At 46.0% G+C, this 20,354-nt stretch overlaps 1 protein-coding gene across 2 annotated transcripts in view; it reads right to left on the bottom strand.

The window, feature by feature from the left end:
- Positions 1–15,917: 15,917 nt before the first annotated feature.
- The window catches only part of LOC144161908 (peroxynitrite isomerase THAP4-like), a 36,152-nt gene continuing 31,715 nt past the window's right edge, over positions 15,918–20,354 (bottom strand). For both annotated transcript variants that reach the window (XM_077692465.1, XM_077692464.1), the window contains exons 3-4: positions 16,194–16,304; positions 15,918–16,128 (exon numbers count right to left, since the gene is read on the bottom strand). In XM_077692465.1, the coding sequence (XP_077548591.1) occupies positions 16,076–16,128; positions 16,194–16,304 (164 nt within the window). In that variant the 3' untranslated portion in view covers positions 15,918–16,075. The remainder of the gene's footprint in view (positions 16,129–16,193; positions 16,305–20,354) is intronic.

Below are 20,354 nucleotides of genomic sequence, written 5' to 3'. Positions count from 1 at the left end.
ATGTTAATTTTATCATTGTTTTAAACCAAATACAGCCGATTAATCGATCAATTAACCGATGAAAGCCTACTGATTAATCCGATTAAAAATTTTAACCGACGCCCAGCCCTTGTATATAGGTATGTATGTATGCGTGTATGTATGTATGTATGTATGTATGTATGTATGTATGTATGTATGTATGTATGTATGCCTGTCCCTCGATTCAGGCTTCAGACCGCTAGGTAAAAGTACTCTTGAACAAAAATTTTATAGTATAGCGAAAGCCTTTCCGAGCCACTGACCCTGCAACCATACTGCATACCTCGCAATATTGTTGAGCAAAAGAAAACAATAAGCATGTTAAAAACAAAACCTCGAAGCCCAACTGGGACTCGAATGGTTTTTTACTTGGAAATAGATGTGCGCTTGATGTTTGCGGCAGCAAACAAACAATACTCGTTGGAACATTTTGACCCCACATACACAAAGACCTCACACGAGCCTGGTTATCGTGGCTGTGTTCCGAGTTCAAAAACAACACTGTTCCAGTAGGTGGCGTTAGCAATGGAACAAGGGGAAATTGAATTGCTTTAGCTCCGTTTCCATCGTTGGAGGATCGAAATGTAGCGGAAGAGCGTGAAAGGTGGCCGCGGAAAGAGAAAAGACACATTTACGTGGCCGGGGCGGAACAACACTATGGTCTTTCAACGAGGTTTACAGCAAAGTGAGCACGTATGCGGCCAATTTTTTTAGCTCAGTACATGTGTTTTCTTCGGCAGAATTGGTTGCGAGTTCGACGATGGAAACGAGGGGTAGAATGCTTCCATTCAGAGGTCAGACCTGTGGGCTGATGGCAGAAAAGATTTATTATGCCCATGAACATTTGAGGTGACGTTCGATGTTGACTATGAAGAAAGTGTTGTATTGAGATGCGTACGTAACACTTGTAAAAAAGCGCATCATAAAGTGAAGCTACGTATTTCTTTTAAATGCGTTTAATATTCTCCTCATATTCTCACAGTTACCAAAATGACGAATGTGTAAAAAATCATGTAGCTCGCGTGCTCAGCCGGTCGCTGCGGCGGTCTACTCAGTGGTTACACTTTCAAGCACAGAAAGAGGGCGCCTACTGTTCAACAGTCGTCTTGCGTGAATCGGACAACGATGAAGTCGAAGAGCGTGTTTCTATGAAAGGATGTAGACTGAGGACAATGTATTACCGCTGTAGGACGGGTCTCAAAGACAAATACGCAGAACAAAGGCCAGTTTGCTTGCGTATTCTAGCGGGACGTGAGTTCTCGTGTTCTTTCCGTGTATTTATTTATCCATCAGGTCCAACAGCGCTAATACAATGTTCTCAGTTTGCAAATACCGACCAGCCAACTTTGCATCCTTAAATAGTTATGCAGAATGTTATGTTCAGCTATGACACTGACACTCAATACGTTTTTATTTTGGCCGTAAGACGAGTTTTGTATAATGAACTACTATTACCCACGCTCAATTACTGTCATTTAGCCTGGGCGACTACTTCCGGAAGGAGCATGAATAAACTAAGAGTACCTCAAAAACCAGTCACACGAATTATTGCTTACGTCCCCTACAATTTTCACACGCAGGATACTTTTCCGCCCATAGAATATTACCAGTAGAATATAACTACGGGTTTCGTCTGGCATGTGTGTATGACACATCTATTCGTATGCGATATAAGCAGTTCACAAATTTATTTATTCTTGTCGAACGTCATTATGAATACCGTACCGTTATTATGAATATCATTCATTAGTTTTGAACATGCTTCTTAGGCTAAAAACTAAGTTATCCGCTGGCCCCGATGGCATTTCCGACGTTTTCCTCCGATGTTCTGCAGAAACCCTGGCCAGCTTCCTAGTTCCTATCTTCCATGCCTCCCTAAAATCAACTACCTTGTCCCCTGGCCTCAAGATAGCTCGCGTTGTTGCCGTTCACAAAAATGGTGATCCCCTTTATGTTCCCAACTATCGTCCTATTTCAATAGTCTCTTCTGGCTGTGAACTTCTGGGGCATATTGTTGCTACTTGTATTTCTGAATTCTTGAACCAACACAAAATCTTGACCCCCTTCCAACATGGATTTCGTAAAGGCATGTCAACAGTTACCCAGGTATCAACAGTAATTCAATCTTTTCCGTCCTCTCTAGATAGAAGTGGCCAGGTATATGTCATATTTCTTGATTTCAGCAAAGCATTTGACTGCGTTTCATATGACAAACTAATTCATAAACTACGTGTTTTAGGCATTCCTGCTTTTCTTGCTTCTTGGGTTTCCTCCTATCTAAGTAACCGAAAACAGTATGTGAATATTAACGGCCACAATTCCGATATCCTTCCGGTTACATCCGGCGTTCCCCAGGGGAGCGTACTTGGGCCCCTACTCTTTCTTGTTTATTGCAATGATATTGTTTATGTAGTGGCCGAACTTGTACAAATACGCCTTTTCGCAGATGATTGTATATTGCTTAATAACCTTCACTCTGGTGATGACCAGACTATCCTAAACTGTGCATTGAGCAATATTCTTTACTGGTGCACAAAATGGGGTTAAATTACCAAAAATCAGTTTATCTTATAATTACCAAAATATTCCTTCCCCTTAAATATTCGTACTCTGTTTTCAACAATCCCCTAGTTGAAGATAGCGAATATCTTGGTGTCACAATTACTAACAATTTAGGCTGGAACACTTAAATCGGTAAGGTTTGCGCCTCAGCGCTCCGTACGTTTTGTCAGCTGAGGCATAAGCCTAAATATGCTCCCTCTCATGTAAAATATCTGGCCTATACCACTTTTATTAGACCCGAACTAGAATATGCTTGTATAGTCTGGCATCCCTACACTAAATCTAACATCACTACTACCGAGAAAATCTTAAGACGGGCTGCACGTTTTATTTACTCAAAATACAATCGCCGCGAGTCTGTTACGGAACTTTTGTTCAGTAATAACATCCCCACTCTATAGTTTTGTTGACATTTAAGCTTGGATTTGACCGTACTGTGTATCTTAAACCCCTTTCAACGAGAAAGACCGGTCACACCCATCACCTTTCTTTAACACCATTTTTCGCCAGGACTTACACTTTCAAGTTTTCATTGTTTCCTCGCACCATTAAAAAATGAAATTTTTTGCCCGTAACCCCACCTTCATCAGTAGAAAACTTGGTCTTGTAACTGTGCCGAAGTGCCGCTGTCCCGAACTGAGGTTGCTGTATTGGCGCATTGTTCCTGCGTATTGTCTGATGTTTCTTCTAACGTGTCTTTTTTTTTTTTTTTGTTGCCATGATGTTATTTTTTACTCGTGTTTCGATAATCGTACTGTTTCTTTTCTGCACTTTTTTTACTTTAGCTTTGTGCGAAGTTACGTGCGTATACTTCTCTTGTGTATCTTCTTGTATTGCCACTCCTACTTGGACTTTGCAGTATTTAATAAATAAATAATACCCGAGAACCCAACGATTCAGCGTTTTTGTCCCACAACCAGCCGATCGCAGTTATCTCGTAACATTGCAGTGCTTCTAAGTAATCGTTTGTGATCGGATATTCACATTTCCACACCGTCGACGGGTACGGTGCTCACGCATTTTCGATCAGTTTACTTATCCCAGAATAAGTCATGCACCATTTTACTTGCTGGAGTTTTGTTGTACTGCTGTCTTGTTTTAGTCTCTCCTTTTCCCCCTTAAAAGTTGGTTCCATGAAACGTGCTACATGCTGATACGTTGTAAGTGGTAAATGACGATTATTTGCACAGAAGCGCACGTTAAACTAATTTGTATACATCTTTTAAACTTCCTTTTATCTTTTATTATGTTTTGTGTATGCGTATATCTGTGTGTATATACATGCATATATACCAGTATATACATATGTCTGTATATAGATATCTATATGGTATGTATATGTAAATAAGAGGGTTTATAGCCGGAGGCCAGCAAGACGTTTGAAAAGAGACACAGACCAAGGAGGAGCAAGGCAGCGAAGGCTGATGTCTCAGCACGTTCTCTTAGAGCACGCTCTCGTTCCGAGCCACGCGATACTGGTCGTGCTTCTTCTCGCACCCAGCACCTTGCGCCTACCATCATCGTCGGCGCATAATTGTCCTTCTCGCGGCGCATACCCCGTCCGCTGGACAAGAGAGATTGGCGCACATGAACCACGTAAGATGTCGTCTTGTCGGGGACTACTATGTCCAGTACAATCACCCCCCGGCGAAAAGAGGAGCCATCTTGGCGACTTAAGGGGTTCAAACGACAAGGGGATCTTAATATGGCTTCAAACGGTTGATGGGCACAATTTCACGACCTCGACGACGAAGGTCTGAGGTGGGTGTCACCGGCTCGACGAGTAGTTCACGGGCGATATTTGTTCGATAATTCTATATGGGCCGTGGTATTTCGCAAGAAATTTCGCCCGAAAGACGAGGAGTGAGGCATTGAACCGGAAGTCATGCAGGGGATCCAGGTTCAAACACGGGTGCCGCGGCGGAGCTGTCATGGCGGGACTTCTGACGTCCTTGGTCATCCGATGTCAAGGCGCGAGCGAGCTGACGACACTGCTCGGCATAGCTCGCCATCTCGGAAACTGGGGTACATTCTGAGGCGTCGGGGCGATAGGGTAGAATGGTGTCTATGAGGCAAGATGGCTCACGCCCACATAAAAGAAAAAACGGGGAAAAGCTTGAGGTGACTTGCATGGCGGTGTTATAGGCGTACGTAACGAAAGGTAACACCGTGTCCCAGTTTGAGTGGTACGACGATATGTACATGGAGAGCATATCGCCAAGGGTGCGGTTGAACCTTTTTCTTAGCCCATTGGTCTGTGGGGGGTACGCAGTGGTAGTTCTGTGGACTCCCTGACATTCCTTAAGCAGCGCCTCCACAACGTCATAGAGGAACACGCGCCCTCTGTCACTAAGCAGCTCTCTAGGAGCGCCGTGGCGTAGGACGAAATGCCGGAGGATAAAAATGGCGACGTCGCGAGCCGTAGCGGTGACCACCGCGGCTGTCTCAGCGTACCGAGTTAGACGATCAACCGCGACGATAATCGAACGGTTCCCTGAAGGAGTGCTTGGAAGACGTCCGTAGAGGTCAATTCCAACCCGATCGAAAGGCCGTTCCGGGCACGGTAGCGGCTGCAACTCTCCAGCCGGGTGCCTTGAATGGGTCTTGCGACGCTGGTAGGCAATGCACGACCGTATGTACTTGGCGACGAACGTGTGCATTCCTCGCCAGTAGAAGTGTAGGTGTAGGCGTTGATATCTTTTGAGTATTCCAGCATGACCACACTGCGCGTCAGAATGAAACGCTGCGCATACCTGCGAGCATGGGTGACGCGGTATGACGAGCAACCATTTCCGGCCTTCTGCGAAATAATTACGCCGGTATAGCATCTCGTCTCTGATGGCAAAAATGCGCTGCTTGGCGCTGTAGCGTGCGAGATGCGGAAGACGTCGTAGGGTTTGTAAGGAATTCCGGTACTGAGGCACTCCAAGGGTCCTTCCGTTGCTCGTTTGCCATGTCGTCAACTTGTAGAGATGACACGTCGCAATTCGCCATCATAGCAGATGTTGTAGTTTCCGCTGGTAATGGCGAACGAGAAAGGGCGTCTGCGTCGGTGTGTTTTCGTCCTCACCGATAAACAACACGAACGTCGTACTCCTGGAGGTGAAGTGACCAGCGGGCCAGACGTCCGGAGGGATCTTTCAATGATACCAACCAACATAGGGCATGGTGGTCCGTGAACACGTCGAATGGGCGGCCATAGTGGTACGGTCGAAATCTGCCAATCGCCCAAACCATGGCCAGGCACTCTTTTTCTGTTACAGAGTAGTTGTGTTCCGCTTTTGTCAGAGCGCGACTGGCGTACGCCACAACATATTCGTCAAAGCCATCCTTGCGTTGAGCAAGGACAGCGCCCAGACCAGTACCACTGGCATCCGTGTGAAGTTTAGTGGGAGCGCTGGGATCAAAATGGCGCAATATCGGCGGTGACGTCAGAAGCGGGAGTAAGGTCTCGAACGCTCTTTGAGAAGCACTCGACCAATCTAAAACTTCCTCGCCTTGACCAATCAGCTGCGTCAACGGTGCAATGATAGACGCGAAGTTTCTCACAAATCGCCGAAAGTATGAGCAAAGCCCAATAAAACTTCAAGGCTCCTTCATGGTGTTCGGCTTAGGGAACTCGCTCACCCCACGCAGCTTGGCTGGGTCTGGCAGGACGCCGTCTTTAGATACGACGTGACCTAATATAGTGAGTCGGCGTGCAGCAAAACGGCATTTCTTTAGGTTCATTTGCAGACCAGCCGAAGTAAGGCACTTACGGACTTGGTGAAGTCGCTGGAGGTGGGTAGTAAAGTCCGTTGAAAACACGATGATGTTTTCTAAGTAGCATAAACAGATATGCCATTTATTTATTTATTTATTTATTTATTTATTTATTTATTTATTTATTTATTTATTTATTTATTTTTTTTTTTTTTTAATTTATTTAAAGTACCCCTAAAGACCCTCACGCAGTAGGGTATTACATAGAGGGTAGTCAATGCAGCAGAAATAAACATACGAACAAAGATATATACAGTGGGAGTAATAGAACATAAAAAGGACAACGCGTGCGCGAACACAAATATGACAAATGTAATGTTAGCTCGAAATAACGCGTAAAAAATAAACTCAGCAGAGGCAACAACAAACAAAACTTTTTAGAAAAAGAACAATCTGTCAGAAGTTATAAATAAAAAACGATAGTTTTGTTTTCAATTCACAACTTCCGTGAGTATTAGTTGATTAAATTTAACAGCATCAATGACGGTGGCTATATGTGTGATGGCAATGCGTTCCAGTCAATGATTGTACGCGGAAGGAATGACCGAGAATAGTGCAATGTATTACATGGGAAACGCTTCACTTTGAAAGGATGGTCGTGTCTGGCAAAAATGGAAGCTGGTGAAAAAAAGAACATGGTTGGAAAAGCGCTTATTTTGTAACACAAGGGACAAACGTAGAGCGAAAAAAACCCGACAAAACGAATGAAGCGCCACATTCGTGTTACAAAATAAGCGCTTTTCCAACCATGTACCGATACCAACTAGCCCAACAACAAGCCTCAATGAAAAAAAGAAATCGTCATGAAGCAATGGGTGGTGATAAAGTTTGTGAAAAAGTGATAACCTTGCAGCTGTGCGTCGTTGCGACAAGTCGAGCAGTTCTGCACGAATTTTGACACTGGAATAATGAAGCGAACTGAAAAGATGATGAAGCGTCTGAATGATGAAGCGTCTGAAAAGATGAAGCGAACTGCGCGGTTTTGAAGTGATTCGATGTTGTTGATTATGTAAGCTTGGTAAGGGTCCCAAATGGCTGATGCATATTCAATTTTAGGCCGTATAAGTGTGATGTAAGCGAGTTTACGTAGTTGCGATGGGGTGTGCTTCAAGTTATGTTTTAAAAGACCTAGTGAGCGGTTAGCCGATGCAAGTATGACGTCACTGTGATGATTCCAGGATAAGTCCGAACTAAGGTAAACACCAAGGTGCTTGTAATTACTAGTAAGTTGAGTTGGAGTATTATCTAAAGAGTACGAGGTTGAAAGGAGAGATGCGCGTTTATTAAAGGACATAATCTTTGTTTTAGAAATATTAAGGCACAGTAATCATTTAGAGCACCAAGAGCTTATACCATCTAGGTCAGCCTGGAATGCCTGCTCATCTTCTTTGCACAAATTTTTGCGATAGATCACGCAATCGTCCGTGAAAAGCCTGATTTGGGATTAAACCGTGTTAGGCAAATCTATAATTAAAATTAAAAATCACTGGCCCAGCACGCTGCCCTGAGGAACGCCTGAGTACACTTCCCCAAAAGAGGAGAAACTGTTATTAACGGATGTGAACTAAAGGAAATCTTTAATCCGTGCGAGTACAAGCGGGTGAACGCTAAGCTGTGTTAATGTGATTAGCAACCTGTGATGAGGGACCCGGTCAAAGGCTTTGGAAAAATCAAGAAAAATTGCGTCAGTTTGTATGCCAGCGTCAATGGAAGCATGTAAATCGTGAATAAACCCGGTAAGTTGAGTGTCACACGAGTAGCCCTTTCGAAAGCCGTGCTGGTACTGGAAAATGATTTTCTCAGTTATTTTATACACCTTACGGTTTATATTGTGCATCACTTTTATAGCGGGCCCCACATTACACTCCTAAATGTTGGGTAGGGACAGATGTTTTTTTTTTCAGCAATATACTTGTGCAATATCAGTTTCTAGAGAGTGAACCACTCCACAACTACAGTCAAACCCGTTTATAGCGAATTGCAATATGCACCGCGATTAGTTCGATATATCCAACAGTTCGATATAGCCGAACCCGCCTATAACGAACTAATTGTTACAAGTTCGCAATCAGAGGGAGCCCCGCCCCCCCCCCCTTCTCGCCCTCCCCAACTCCACCATCCCCGCATACAAAAACGAACACAGTAAAGTAGCCGTTGCCATACCCAAAATAATCCATTTATTGCAAATATTAAAGCTACTTTCCGCCTGAACTGCCTACTTTGCAAAGAAAAAAGCGGTGATTTTTGTTTTCACTTTCGTTTTTGTCGGCTTCAACTAGCATAGCATTCTCTACGCGAAACATTGTTTGCACCAGTTCGAGTCGGCGTCCTCCAAAATCTAAGAAGCATTGGCGGAGCACATTGACTGCTGAAAGCGCTTAATATAAGCGTCGGACAGCTTTCACTCGCGAAGTCATCGGAAATGTGGGGGAGCTCTTCCCACAGTTCACCGATGCTCTGTCTTGGTCCGGACTCGCTTACTGCGCGGGTTCCGCCGTGAGTCCCCCGCGTCGGAAACAGTTACGCAAAGTGTCGGGCGTCATATCGCTCCGTGCGAGGCGAAATGTCTAAGTCGCAACTCTTTCTCCGTGGTCACGGCCAATCCACATCTCAATCGCCGCTCCGAAACCATGCATTTCGGCGGCCATTCTAGGCGTGCAGAGTTCGATATATCGGATGTGAACTTCGTTAGAAGAAATATGTTTCCCATGTATTTCCGTAACTGAATTATTTTTGTTCGATATATAGCATAATTCGCTCTATCCGGGTTCGTTATAGCCGGGTTTGACTGTACTCGACTTGTGTACTTTGCCGCTTCAAGGCCGACAAAATCTGAGGAATATACAGCACGCCGGCGTATTTTCATAACGGGACTTGACTTTACGTTATGTGAACTTTGTTTTCCATGGGATAAATTTTTCTCTCTCTTCTCTCCCATCTGTTCACGTCATTCGTGCCTGTTTAATACTTTGTGCTGAAAGAACTTTCTCGGGAGCTCGCTGTGGTTCTTTTATTTCAATTAATACTCCTCAATCAGAAACGCCTTGATCGTCGTCCGAGTTCTTTTTTTGTTTGAGCGAACAACCCTGATTACACATTACACACGCACTGTGAATTGCTCTCACATATAAAACAATGTTTTCTTCAAAATGACAAAAAGTATCAAAACATCACGTGTCCGCGCTAACACTATGTTCTGAAGAATGTTCTGAAGACTCGGCAGAACACTGAGCCCGAGAAAAAAATTATTTGGCTGTATTTAACATCCTGGTACCGTTTTCTAGCTCTCGGCATGCCTGCGTGGACGGGGCTCGTGTAGGCCTAAGCATCTCGTGACTTAAGTGTCGGATGTTTAATCCAAACAGAAGTGTCCGCTTCGTTATTTTGCGGACCAAAGATTTATTATTCGTATCAAGGAAACTACCTTTTAGCTTCGATTGTAGGGTTTAACGCGCCGACGCAACGCAGGCGATGAGGCGCGCCGTAGTGGAGGGCTCCGGATTAATTTTGACCACCTGGGGATCTTTAACGTGCGCCGAAATCTCGTACACACGGGCGTTTTTGCTTTTCGCCTCCATCAGAAAAGCGGCCGCTACCTTTTAGCTTGATGGCGAACGCCTAAATAAAAAACGCGGCCCATCTTTTTAGTACTGATATGCGTTCAAGTGCTGCATCCTTATCTGATAAGAATGGGAAACCAAACATTTTCCAGACGAAATTTTAAAACGACTCAAACGCCTGGACGGCTATTACATGACTAACGGGTAGGAATGCGAAGTTATAGCGCCAATAAAAGCAATAGAAATTTCGTTATAATAAAGCACTCTTGCTCACAATAATAATAATTTCAGTTCTAAGGCACACGGAAATAAATTATTCTAGATAAGAAGACAAAACAAAAACCGATCAAGTAGCGGTGGAGCTCCCTTTTTTTCCCAGCGTTGTGACATGATATGAAAGTTTTTGCGGTATTGCAGCTGTGTCTGGTCCTATCGATTCGCATTACTTCAATGCTGAGTAAAGTAAACAATGATAAATCTGTCGTGAGTCTTTCCCCCTTTAGCCAACCACTGACATCTGTAGCACAAAATTTCAATGTTTGTAACTTCTTCCTACGTTTTTTTTTTTTTTCGGTTTAAATAATACATTTCGTTCTCTCTCTAACCAGGCTTCTCAAATATTATCAAAGGCTAGTTCTTTATATTATCATCAGATTTTACTTTGAATTTAGGTCCTTTTAAATTTATAAGGATAGATAATGCCCAGACTGCGTCGAGGTGCCTCCAATGAGCCTTCACCCACAAAAGCGGCCTTTTTAGTTGGTCATGTGTAAACGATGCACAACTTAAAATAACTCCTTCTTTCTTTCCCTTTTCCTGTTTCTGAAACACTGACCTTCTTCCCTTTACTGTTTTAGCCATGACTCTTACCATTCCTCGTGTAACCATATAACTCCCGCTGTATTGACCTCACCTTGCTGTTAGAGTTATTTACCTTATCCCTTTAGTGACTTTATTTCCGTCTTTCGTCTTAACTTTGACACGTATTTTTTCATATGAACGCTTTTTCTTTAACACCGTGATTCTGTTATGCTACTGTTATGTCTGGAACCGTTCTATCGCTTTGTTTTGTTCACGTTTTTCGATGCCAAAAAAGATGTTTTGTCTGTTGGTTGGTTGAAGGCGACGATAGTGGCAACTATGAATACGTGAGTTTGTCGCTTCTTCGAAGAATAATGTTTAAGTTCTGGCTCGTCCTGTAATTCTCACGACTGTGTCCTCATTGAATTGTGCATAAAGTTTTGTATCAAAAGTATTTATAACCAACTACACAGCTACCTGTTATTATTAGATAAATAATATCCACTGACCTGCAAAGGCGTCCCCTTCAACGAAGACAACACTAAGTTAGTGAAAAAAACGACGTTTTGGAGGCCTCGGTGCTTGACGATGGCTGGATTAAATTACCTGAAGCTAGTATTGCGCTGAAAATGCGACCGCCCAATCACCCGAAGCCACCACACGCCATTTTTGCGCTAACCAACTCCGGCATAAGAAATTAATCGAACCGTGACGTCACAAAAACAATAAGCAGTAATACCGCAAGAATTTTAACAGGTTGTTGACCGAAGTTGGGCTGCCATTCACGATGCAGTGCTCCTGGAGCACCGTGCCTCTGTGTGTTTTGTGTTTACGATATTTTAGATGCGAAGCATCTCATGCTTGGGGCTGTGTCCCTCCCTCCCTCGCCGTTGTCCGCCGTCCGCACCCCCACTGCGCATGCCGGGCCAGGCACCGCCGATGATGATTGTGGCAGGATGCTCCTAGGGATTGGCCAACCAAAGAATCTATCCTTCCCTCGTCGTTGTCGTTGTCCGCCGTCCGCACCCCCACCCCTACTGCGCATGCCTGGCCAGGCACCGCTGATGATGATTGTGGCAGGATGCCCCTAGGGATGGGCCAACCAAAGAAACCATCACGAGATAGCTTCGCGTTCAACCACCGTCGTCATCTTCCCGTAGAGGAACACTGAGTAGTATGCGAGGCATTCCTCCTCGCCTCTCCCACGCTCCTCTCCTCTCCGGCATTCCTCCTCTCCTCTCCTCTCCAGGACTGCGCAACGAATGGCAACACCTGCAGCTCCGCGCGCGATAATGCGAAGCAGCTTAGGTTTAGAGACGCGACGGTAGCCGCTGCATAATGCGCTGGGGCCGCCAGTGTAGCTCCGCGGTATAAATGACGCGCGCGCGCGCTCCGCTCCCCTCATTCTCCTCCCGCAACGCCGCGATCGAACTGAAAACTAATGGGAACTTGAGTCGACCCCATGGCTGCTTCCCATACTACTCAGGGTTCCCCTACGGGACGATGGTGAAGTTTTTAAGGGGAGAAAAGCTTTCGATACCGAACACATTACTTCCGGAAATAAAAATGACTTCACAAAAGCTTCTCCAAAAATAGATGCCTAAACTCATTCCTTTCTTCCCACAGATATGCTTCGTGTATCAATATGGCTTCAAAGCGGCATTCGGTCGATCCCATTATTAAAAACCTTTAAGGAGCAATAAACACAAAAAAGCAACCTGGTTCAGTTGGAAAATAGCCTTCGATAACTCACTCCGCACTCGTCCACCACGCTACCACTACATGACGGCGACGACTTCGCTTATGTTACAACCGGTACCAGCGGTGCGGGATCCAATTTCACGGATGTCAAGGCGGCTCGGACTTCGCAGAATGAACGGCGCTCAATGGTGCGTGCGGGGCATTTATTCATTGAGTTTTACAAGGTTTCTGAGAATGGCTGGTGTGGCATGTCTTTCTCGCGTAGGCTATTCCCACAAGACTATTTTGGTGCAGGGAAAAGTAATACTTTAAACAGTCATGAATTTGACAGCGTTAAAAAACGCATTTGTTGGAGCTTGCAAAGGAGTTGCGCTAGGATGTTTCTGACGCACTAAGGAAGCCAGAGCTGATACAGCTTGTACTCACTGTTCGGGCGGACGGTGACGACCTGTCGGAACGCATTGAGCTGAATAATGAACGGGAGACCGCTAAACAACAAGCTGCGCAGCTGTAGAGGCAGAACGCGAGCGCGAGAAACGAGAGCCCGAACTCGAGTGACCAAAACTCCTAATCCAGCAGAAGGACCCGAAGCAACAGTACGACACCGAGATAAAGCACCTAGTGGTTCAAATGTCTCGCCCGGGGTGTCATAGTGACAGCAGCGTGCAGTCAGCGGTTAATGAGCGACCTACACTGCGAATGAGGGACCTTATACGACCGTACAAGTTAGGTGAATATATCGGTATTTTTTGTCAATTTCAAGCGCACCTGCGAGAAGACCCAGTTTAGCCGACAGACATGGCCGCAAAGATTGCTTACGCTTTAGCCGGGTGAGGAACCCGACGTGGTGCCCCGCTTCCCAAAAGACAAGGCAGCGGACTACGAGAAGGTGAAGTCGAGCCTAGTGCGTAAGTCCAGGCTCTCTGCGGATGCGTTGCGACAGAAATTCCGTGAAGCCGAGAGTGCAAAGAGCGAGTCGTACTCGGCCTACGCCTATAAGCTAGAGGCAAACATTGAAGAGTAGCTCAAAGATGCAAAGGCTTTCGGCGAGCCCGACACGGTTGTTGAGTACTTCGATGTACAAGTTTTACCGCCGACCGCCGGAAAACTTGAGGTACTGGGTGCAGTACCGGCCGGATGTAAACACAGTGGACAGGGCAGCTCATTTCGCCGTCGAGTTCGTCACACGTCGAGATGCGCAGGGGCGGAAGGACGCTCAATGAAATTTCTGGCAGAGGCCTGGCAAGTCAGCGCTGAAATGCGGAGCTCCCCAAGAAAACGGTGGACCAGAGAAGATCATTGACTAGGATAGAGAAACTGGCAGGGAAAACAGAGGGGCGCAAACGACGAGGAGCAGCGTCGAAAGAAAGCTTTCGAAACGCGCAAACAGTCCACGTGTTACAACTGGGGCGAGACGGGGCAAGTTGAGAGAACGGCAAGATTGCCTTCAACGCAGTATACGAGAGTGAGGGCAGCAAGCAGCTGTTGCAGCCCTATGTACGCGAGCTCGTAGTCGACGCCAAAGCCTGCTGTGTAGACATGATCTATTCTTCGTACGTCGAGCCGGAGAAGCTGACAAGACAGAGTGTTTGTTTGAAACAGGCCACAGCAACGTGAAATGGGTGCCTTTCGATTGCTAGTCAGCATCGGAGGTCGGTTTGGTGAACTTACCACCCAGGCAGTGGTTTGGCCGAGGATTTCAGAACACATGTACCTCTTCCCGAACAGGTGCCATCAACTGTTCCGCGGAAAATGCGTTGTTATTGAAGAGTTCACAAAACCGCCGGCTAGCGAGCGCACTGCAGAATTGGCGAGCGCGGACGCCAAGATAATGGAGAGTGTCGCATTTTTGGAGGGGAAGGAGGTGGCAGCTCAGGCTCAAGAGAGGGCATCGCGAGTACACCGAGTGCGATATTGCTCCCGCCTCGGTCTCAGGAGTCTCGGTAGAAGCTTCCAATTCGTGTGAGGCCTTAGAAACGGATACCGTCCCAATCTCGGTCAGTCTACAAAAGGTGATAGGGGCAGTAGAAAGTAACGATGTTGCTACGGGGCACGTCATGCCGGTCTCACTCCCAGCTAATGCCCCGTCCACGGGCTACCATCAGCTGAGCTTGTAGGGATATCGGCGTCGCGTGTGCCTGAGCCAAAGCTAGAAACCGAGCGGCAGGGGCCTAGGATACCGCCTTTCGGTGTTTGCTTGGTTTTGAATTCAAGTAAGAGATGTGTGAGAAAAGAGCACAATGCGAGTCTACTAACGTCCATGGCCCCCACTCTGGCGACAGCCGGCGCTGGTACCGCCAGAGTTGGCGCCATGGAGTTTCCTAAAGTAATACCTAGAAATTAACTTGGTGCTGCGATTGTCCGCCACGATGGATGTGATGGGTAGAAGTGGATGTGGATCGGTGCGGCATGGCTTGAAGAACGCGCAATAGAATAAATCTTGCAGCCAGTTTCGGTTTCGTCGTGGACAAGCTGCACACGACTTAATCGGAAAAAGCGTTCGGAAAGACGTTTGCCTTAGAACTTGGTGTCGCACGCGCACTGGCATCGCACCGAGGCAAAATTTTATATAACAATACTTGAGAATCGTAAACACAAGTTGTGACGCGTAAACACCAAAACACAAATCATGCTCCTATATGCAGCGAATATGCCAGTAAATTAAGTGTTTTGGTGCCACTCCTGTGGCAGAGCCTCTATTTTCGCAAATTAAAAATAGCCAAATGCTTGAGACGCCAAACTTTTCGTGCGAACGCGTGCGGAGGCCGCTTCTACAATGTAGCACGGGCCAACAGTGCCAGATAAGTGAATGTCCTAGGTTCAGGCGAAAGGAACTTCTCCGAAGGTAAAGTGTCTCTTCTTGTCGCACAAAAACTTTTGCGATGAGAAGTATTACCAACGTCGCGATTTTTACAAATAGTTTTTGAAGTCCTCGTCTGGCTGTATTTGCCAGAGCAGACGACACAACTGCCGTGGCTGGTGTCGCCGAGATAGGCATGTACGACAGCTTTTAGTAGGTCAAATAAAGGTAATCCGGCTATATTACTTGTATTAAGAGCAATATGGGGCCCGTATGCAACGTTCGCAAGTGAAGAACAGGCGGTGTCACTGGGAGGGCCTCTCACATACAACAATACACTAGAAGCAGCCAGCCGTATGTGTTCAGAGCCTATTTTGACAGGCTCTATTTTGCATTCGGGAGCCACCTGTTGAGGTGGGCGTGAGGTAAAGTGCCGGCTTCGTGTTGTGGGAGTAGCTACTTCGAATCTACACTTGGGCGCTCGTTTTTTTTACTTTTTCCTGCTGCCTTTAGCACTTCTGAGAACTGTAAACAAATATTTCAGCACGAAAAACGCCCCCGGAGGACGCAGAAGTGTCAAACGATATACAAACTAAGCGGGAAGCTCCTGAAGTGGTTCTGTTTACTGAACGCCGCTGTTGACTCTCCGCATGGAGGTTCAGTTTGCCACAGATACAGATAAAAAGATAAGATTCAGATAAGGAGGCATCTTTTATACACTCTGTCTTTTGTAGTTCACAGTTTCGCTGAAGTAGTGCCCACAACTGCGATGTTGCTATCTTCACACCCGTATTCGGTGTTGTTGTCATGGTATTAAGGGCAAGCCATGTACTACCAGGTCTGTGGAATTCCAGGGAAGCGGTACAGGTCAAGAGCCCCAGACATGGTAGAGCTCAAAGGCCGCTCCTTCAGTCTGAGTTCCTGCAAGCCAAAATCATACACCGATCATGAAACCTACGTATGACATGTACTGTAGGCAAGCTTACCGCAGTTCCTGAACAGGCCTGTCGTCTGAGTGCCCTTGCTTGCGGCGCACATAAACCACTCCACTTGGGCGTACTTTGAAGTAGCTCTAATACAGGTGCCCTTGCTGCCAACTGCAAAACGTGTAGACGAATGCGAATACAGATTAGAAATAGTTGATACAGAGCCTCAAACAGAGGAAAATATCAACGAGTTGAAAGAGGAGAACGCTGACGCCAACTCTTGTTCCTCCGTCACGTTAAATTTCGAGTGTTCAAAGTGGGCTTCGACGCGAAGACCCATTACCAAAACCAGCCTTGGCTGCCATGAACGGAACCAGCATTTTCGTACTATGTAATGAAACGCCTTTATCAACAGTTCCGTTATGGCGGTTAAATCTCAATAGTACTGTAGTAAATTTTTTACTTGTTGTAGTGAGTTTACTATAATGACTTTCTTACTTTTATACTCGATTTATCACTTGTTCGTTTAAAAATCTTGCGGAAAAATGTGCCTGGAAGAAGTGCCTGCTTGACAACACTTACTAAGCCAAAAATTATCTGCCGCGTGTCTGCTCAGTTCGCGTTAATGCGTTGAAAGACGGGCGTGTTCTGCCGCTCCTGCCACGTAACTCCCACTCATCTCGCCTTCTGTTCAACATCATGCACGTCTCCTCCGCTATCGCGAAACCGATGATGAGTGAAATGGAGGTGTGCACAATTCAGTTCTATAATCGGTTTAGAAATTTTGTTGCTTTTATGCTCTGGGCAGCTCAAGCTCTTTTGCTTCCCTGTTTTCTTTTATCAGGCCTCTCGTGGACACTGCTTTTACTGTTCTGCTCTAAAGACGATAGTCTTTCTGAGGCTACTTGGACGCACAAATATTTGTCTGTCTGTAGGTCTGTTTGTCCATCACCCGATTCAGCCGCCCGGCCAAAGTGATACATACGTTGAATAAGCCGTTTATATACCCCCACCCATACCTAAGCATCTATATGCGGTTGCAGTGTTCATACTTGTCAACATTGGATAAAAACAAAACATTACACACATTTACGGCATATAACCAATACATAAGTGATATTTGCAGTGTTCCTTTATTAGAACATACATGGGTGCTTGATTGTTGCAACAGCAAATGAAATACTACACCCGCTGTATCAAGCCGTCGCCTGCTGTCGCCCACGCCACTATAGCTCCTGGCGGCATTCCAAGTTGTTAAACAGTAATAAAAGATTCAAGTAGATAGCGCGTGAACTGCGCCTGGAGCAGGGTGCCAGGATGCACGTGCGTACCCCGCTGGGAAGCGCGAGGAGCGGCGGGGGGCGTGTGCATCCATGAACCAACCGTAGAGAAGGGTTTCATAGTGGAGCACAGGAACGCGGTAAACTTGAATTGATTTGCGTGGCAGGGCCACCACGCAACTATGGTCTTGAAACACCATTTTCATCAAAGTGAGCAGAAGAAAGGCGAATTTTTTTTTTCAGTAGATATCGTAAAGGCCTATCCATCGGCTGCTCAATCATTAAAAAAACGCTGATAGGCCCCGTTAAGGCTGCACGGGAGATTTCAACAATATTTTTGAAAGAAAATTATTCTATTGGGAGCGTACAAGTTAAACAGACCGAGATGCAAGCTATTGCACGCGTGAGCGGACAGTTCTGAGCACGGTGTAGAAATACGAAAAGTGTGTGAACGGATCGACCTATAATGACCCCATATGGTACATACTGGAGTGGACAATGCAAGTAATCGTAAAAATACACACAAGGCCGATCGCGGGTACGGAAGACATAACAACATTGACGAACGGCTACTCCATCCGTGGGATGAAAGCAGGAGTCTAAGGAAGAGATAAAAAAGGCAATGACACAACAGGAAGCTCGAAAGTAACATAGTGAAGATAACAGCGGAAGCACATGAATAGGCGGAAAACTAAACGAATAACGCTGGGCAAATGTGTCTAACAACCTACAAGGTAGGCTGGACTTCTCCAACCTGGCCGCTACTTAAAGGGACACTGAAGTGAATTTGTCAAGCTCCCGTTTTTGCTTGCACTGTGTAGACTGGCTCAAATTAACACACTATTCATCGTTTATCCGGTTGACAAATCGGTAATTATTTTACAAAGCGCGAAAGAAGAAAAACTACTATGCGCGGTTTGCGGCGGCCGCACCAACTATACTGTGACGTCAGGAGGGGGGGCACCGTGATTGGACGATGCCCAAGGTTAGCAATCAAACAAGTTTCGGTTTCGGTTTCGGTTCTGTAAAACAACATGATTGACATCTGATGGCGTTGTTGGATGGGCATTCTCGATATCCCAGTTATCGCCGTACCGCGCTTCTGCCATGTTGTCGGCTGTCAAATGTCTATAAACCTCCCAGGGCGGCTTGGAATCGTAGAAATCACTAGACGAGGCCTACGCAGTGGATGAACGCCCTCCGCGTCACCGCAGACTCTCAAATGCCATGCGCTTTTCCCGCATATTCGGAGCTTGCCTCACTCATGTCTGTTCGTAAAAAGCTAGTTCGCACCAGGCCAAGGGTGTGCTGATTCAGGCCTGGGCCCACTGCCCGCAAGCAGTCGGTGCTTGTGGCAACAGCACGCCACCGAGAACTCGCTAGCGCGTCATTGTCAGTATGCGCGCGTTCTGCGATCTCGCTCGTGGAGCAGTGAACGTTACGGCCCAAAAATGGTGAACTCAGTTCAGAAAACATCGGCCGCATACAAAAAAATCAACTTACAAAAAAAAGAATACATGTACTCTCGGGGATTCGAACTTGCCACTTTCAAAACAGAAATTCCAGCGCCTCAGACCACTAGGCCACGAGCCGGCGCTGGCCGGTTTGGATATATAAGGTTTATAATGTATGACCAGTTTACACTTTTATTTATTTTAAGCATTTTAAGTACTTTATGTGACTATTTGTTGTATATCACTCCTGCAGTAAGTGTCCCCCAAACTTCCACAATATCTCACGTCTAGCAATTGCATTTCTTTGACGGGAAAGCGTTCGCAGATGTGCGGTCGTGCTGCTGACCGCTTTGCTTGTTTACCCAGCGCAAAAAGTGCTTCCTGCTCCCTATTTTTGCGCTGTACGGTAAAAGTTTCAGTTGATTTTATTTTCTTAGTACCTATATTGACTTCGCTGACTCTTCTCCCGCCTTCAATTGGCCTTAGATTTTCCTACTAGCGTAAAGTCAGCGAAGCGTCGCATGTGCACTTGTGCAGCGCTTGTGTGGAGCGACCCGGACTCTGAGTTTGACACAGTGTACAAACTAACAAAGTAAGGAAAGGCACATTCTTTCATTCACAAAGGTGTTGTGGCTTAGTTTCAATTGAGCGAGCGAATAGCGACGACCCGTCGGCGGCCGGCGGACGAAACGCTGGGCCGACTGACTCGATCGGTAGGTCGCCTGGTCGGCGAACCGTGCAGTGGCGCAGCCATTTTCCATCTCATCTCCTGCTGACGTCACACAAAAACGCCACAGAAAATGGGCGAGCGTAAAGAGAGGAGGACAGCATTTTCGAATTGATTTTTCTACTAAATAAATTCGCGTAAACGCGGCCAGAGTGGTCGAAACAATGCCTACGGACTCCGAACTACAATTTCCGCTAGTAATCCCGCAATGTTTACAAATCACTTCAGTGTCCCTTTAAACTATCAGACCCAATACAGAGCAGCCAGCAAAAAAAAAACACAACTTAAATAAGATTATACACAATATCCCACAAACACAGCAAGAAATAAAAGCAGCCCTCGTAGACAATTATCGCTGAAACCCCACACAGACTGAGCCGCGTACCTACACGTACAGCAGACACGTCAACCCAACCATAGACAGTTCATTACGGAAGTGGAGATCAGAAGGGCTCTTGCTGAGATAGCAAAGAGCATAACCCCTGGCAAACACAAATAATTTACGAATATTTGAAAAATCTAGGCGACAGATCTATAGGAGCTTTCAGAGACTGCTACAATTGTCACTGAGAGAACGCACCCTGCCACCGGAATAGAAGCACGTGGAAATTATACTTCTCCCCAAACCGGGTAAACACAGTCAATAGACAAAATGATGCCAATATCGTTAACCTCTTGTGTGGGTAAGATAATTGAACATATAGTCCTTGATAGGCTGTGAACTACAGACTAACCATCTCTTCCCTACTGCAACATACAT

The sequence above is a fragment of the Haemaphysalis longicornis genome, unplaced genomic scaffold, assembly GCF_048455015.1.
Source record: "Haemaphysalis longicornis isolate Haplotype H1 unplaced genomic scaffold, Haemaphysalis longicornis Haplotype H1 scaffold_12, whole genome shotgun sequence".
Lineage (NCBI taxonomy): Eukaryota > Metazoa > Arthropoda > Arachnida > Ixodida > Ixodidae > Haemaphysalis > Haemaphysalis longicornis.
Note: the sequence above shows the minus strand (reverse complement) of the source record. Positions and strands in the feature narration are given on the sequence as shown.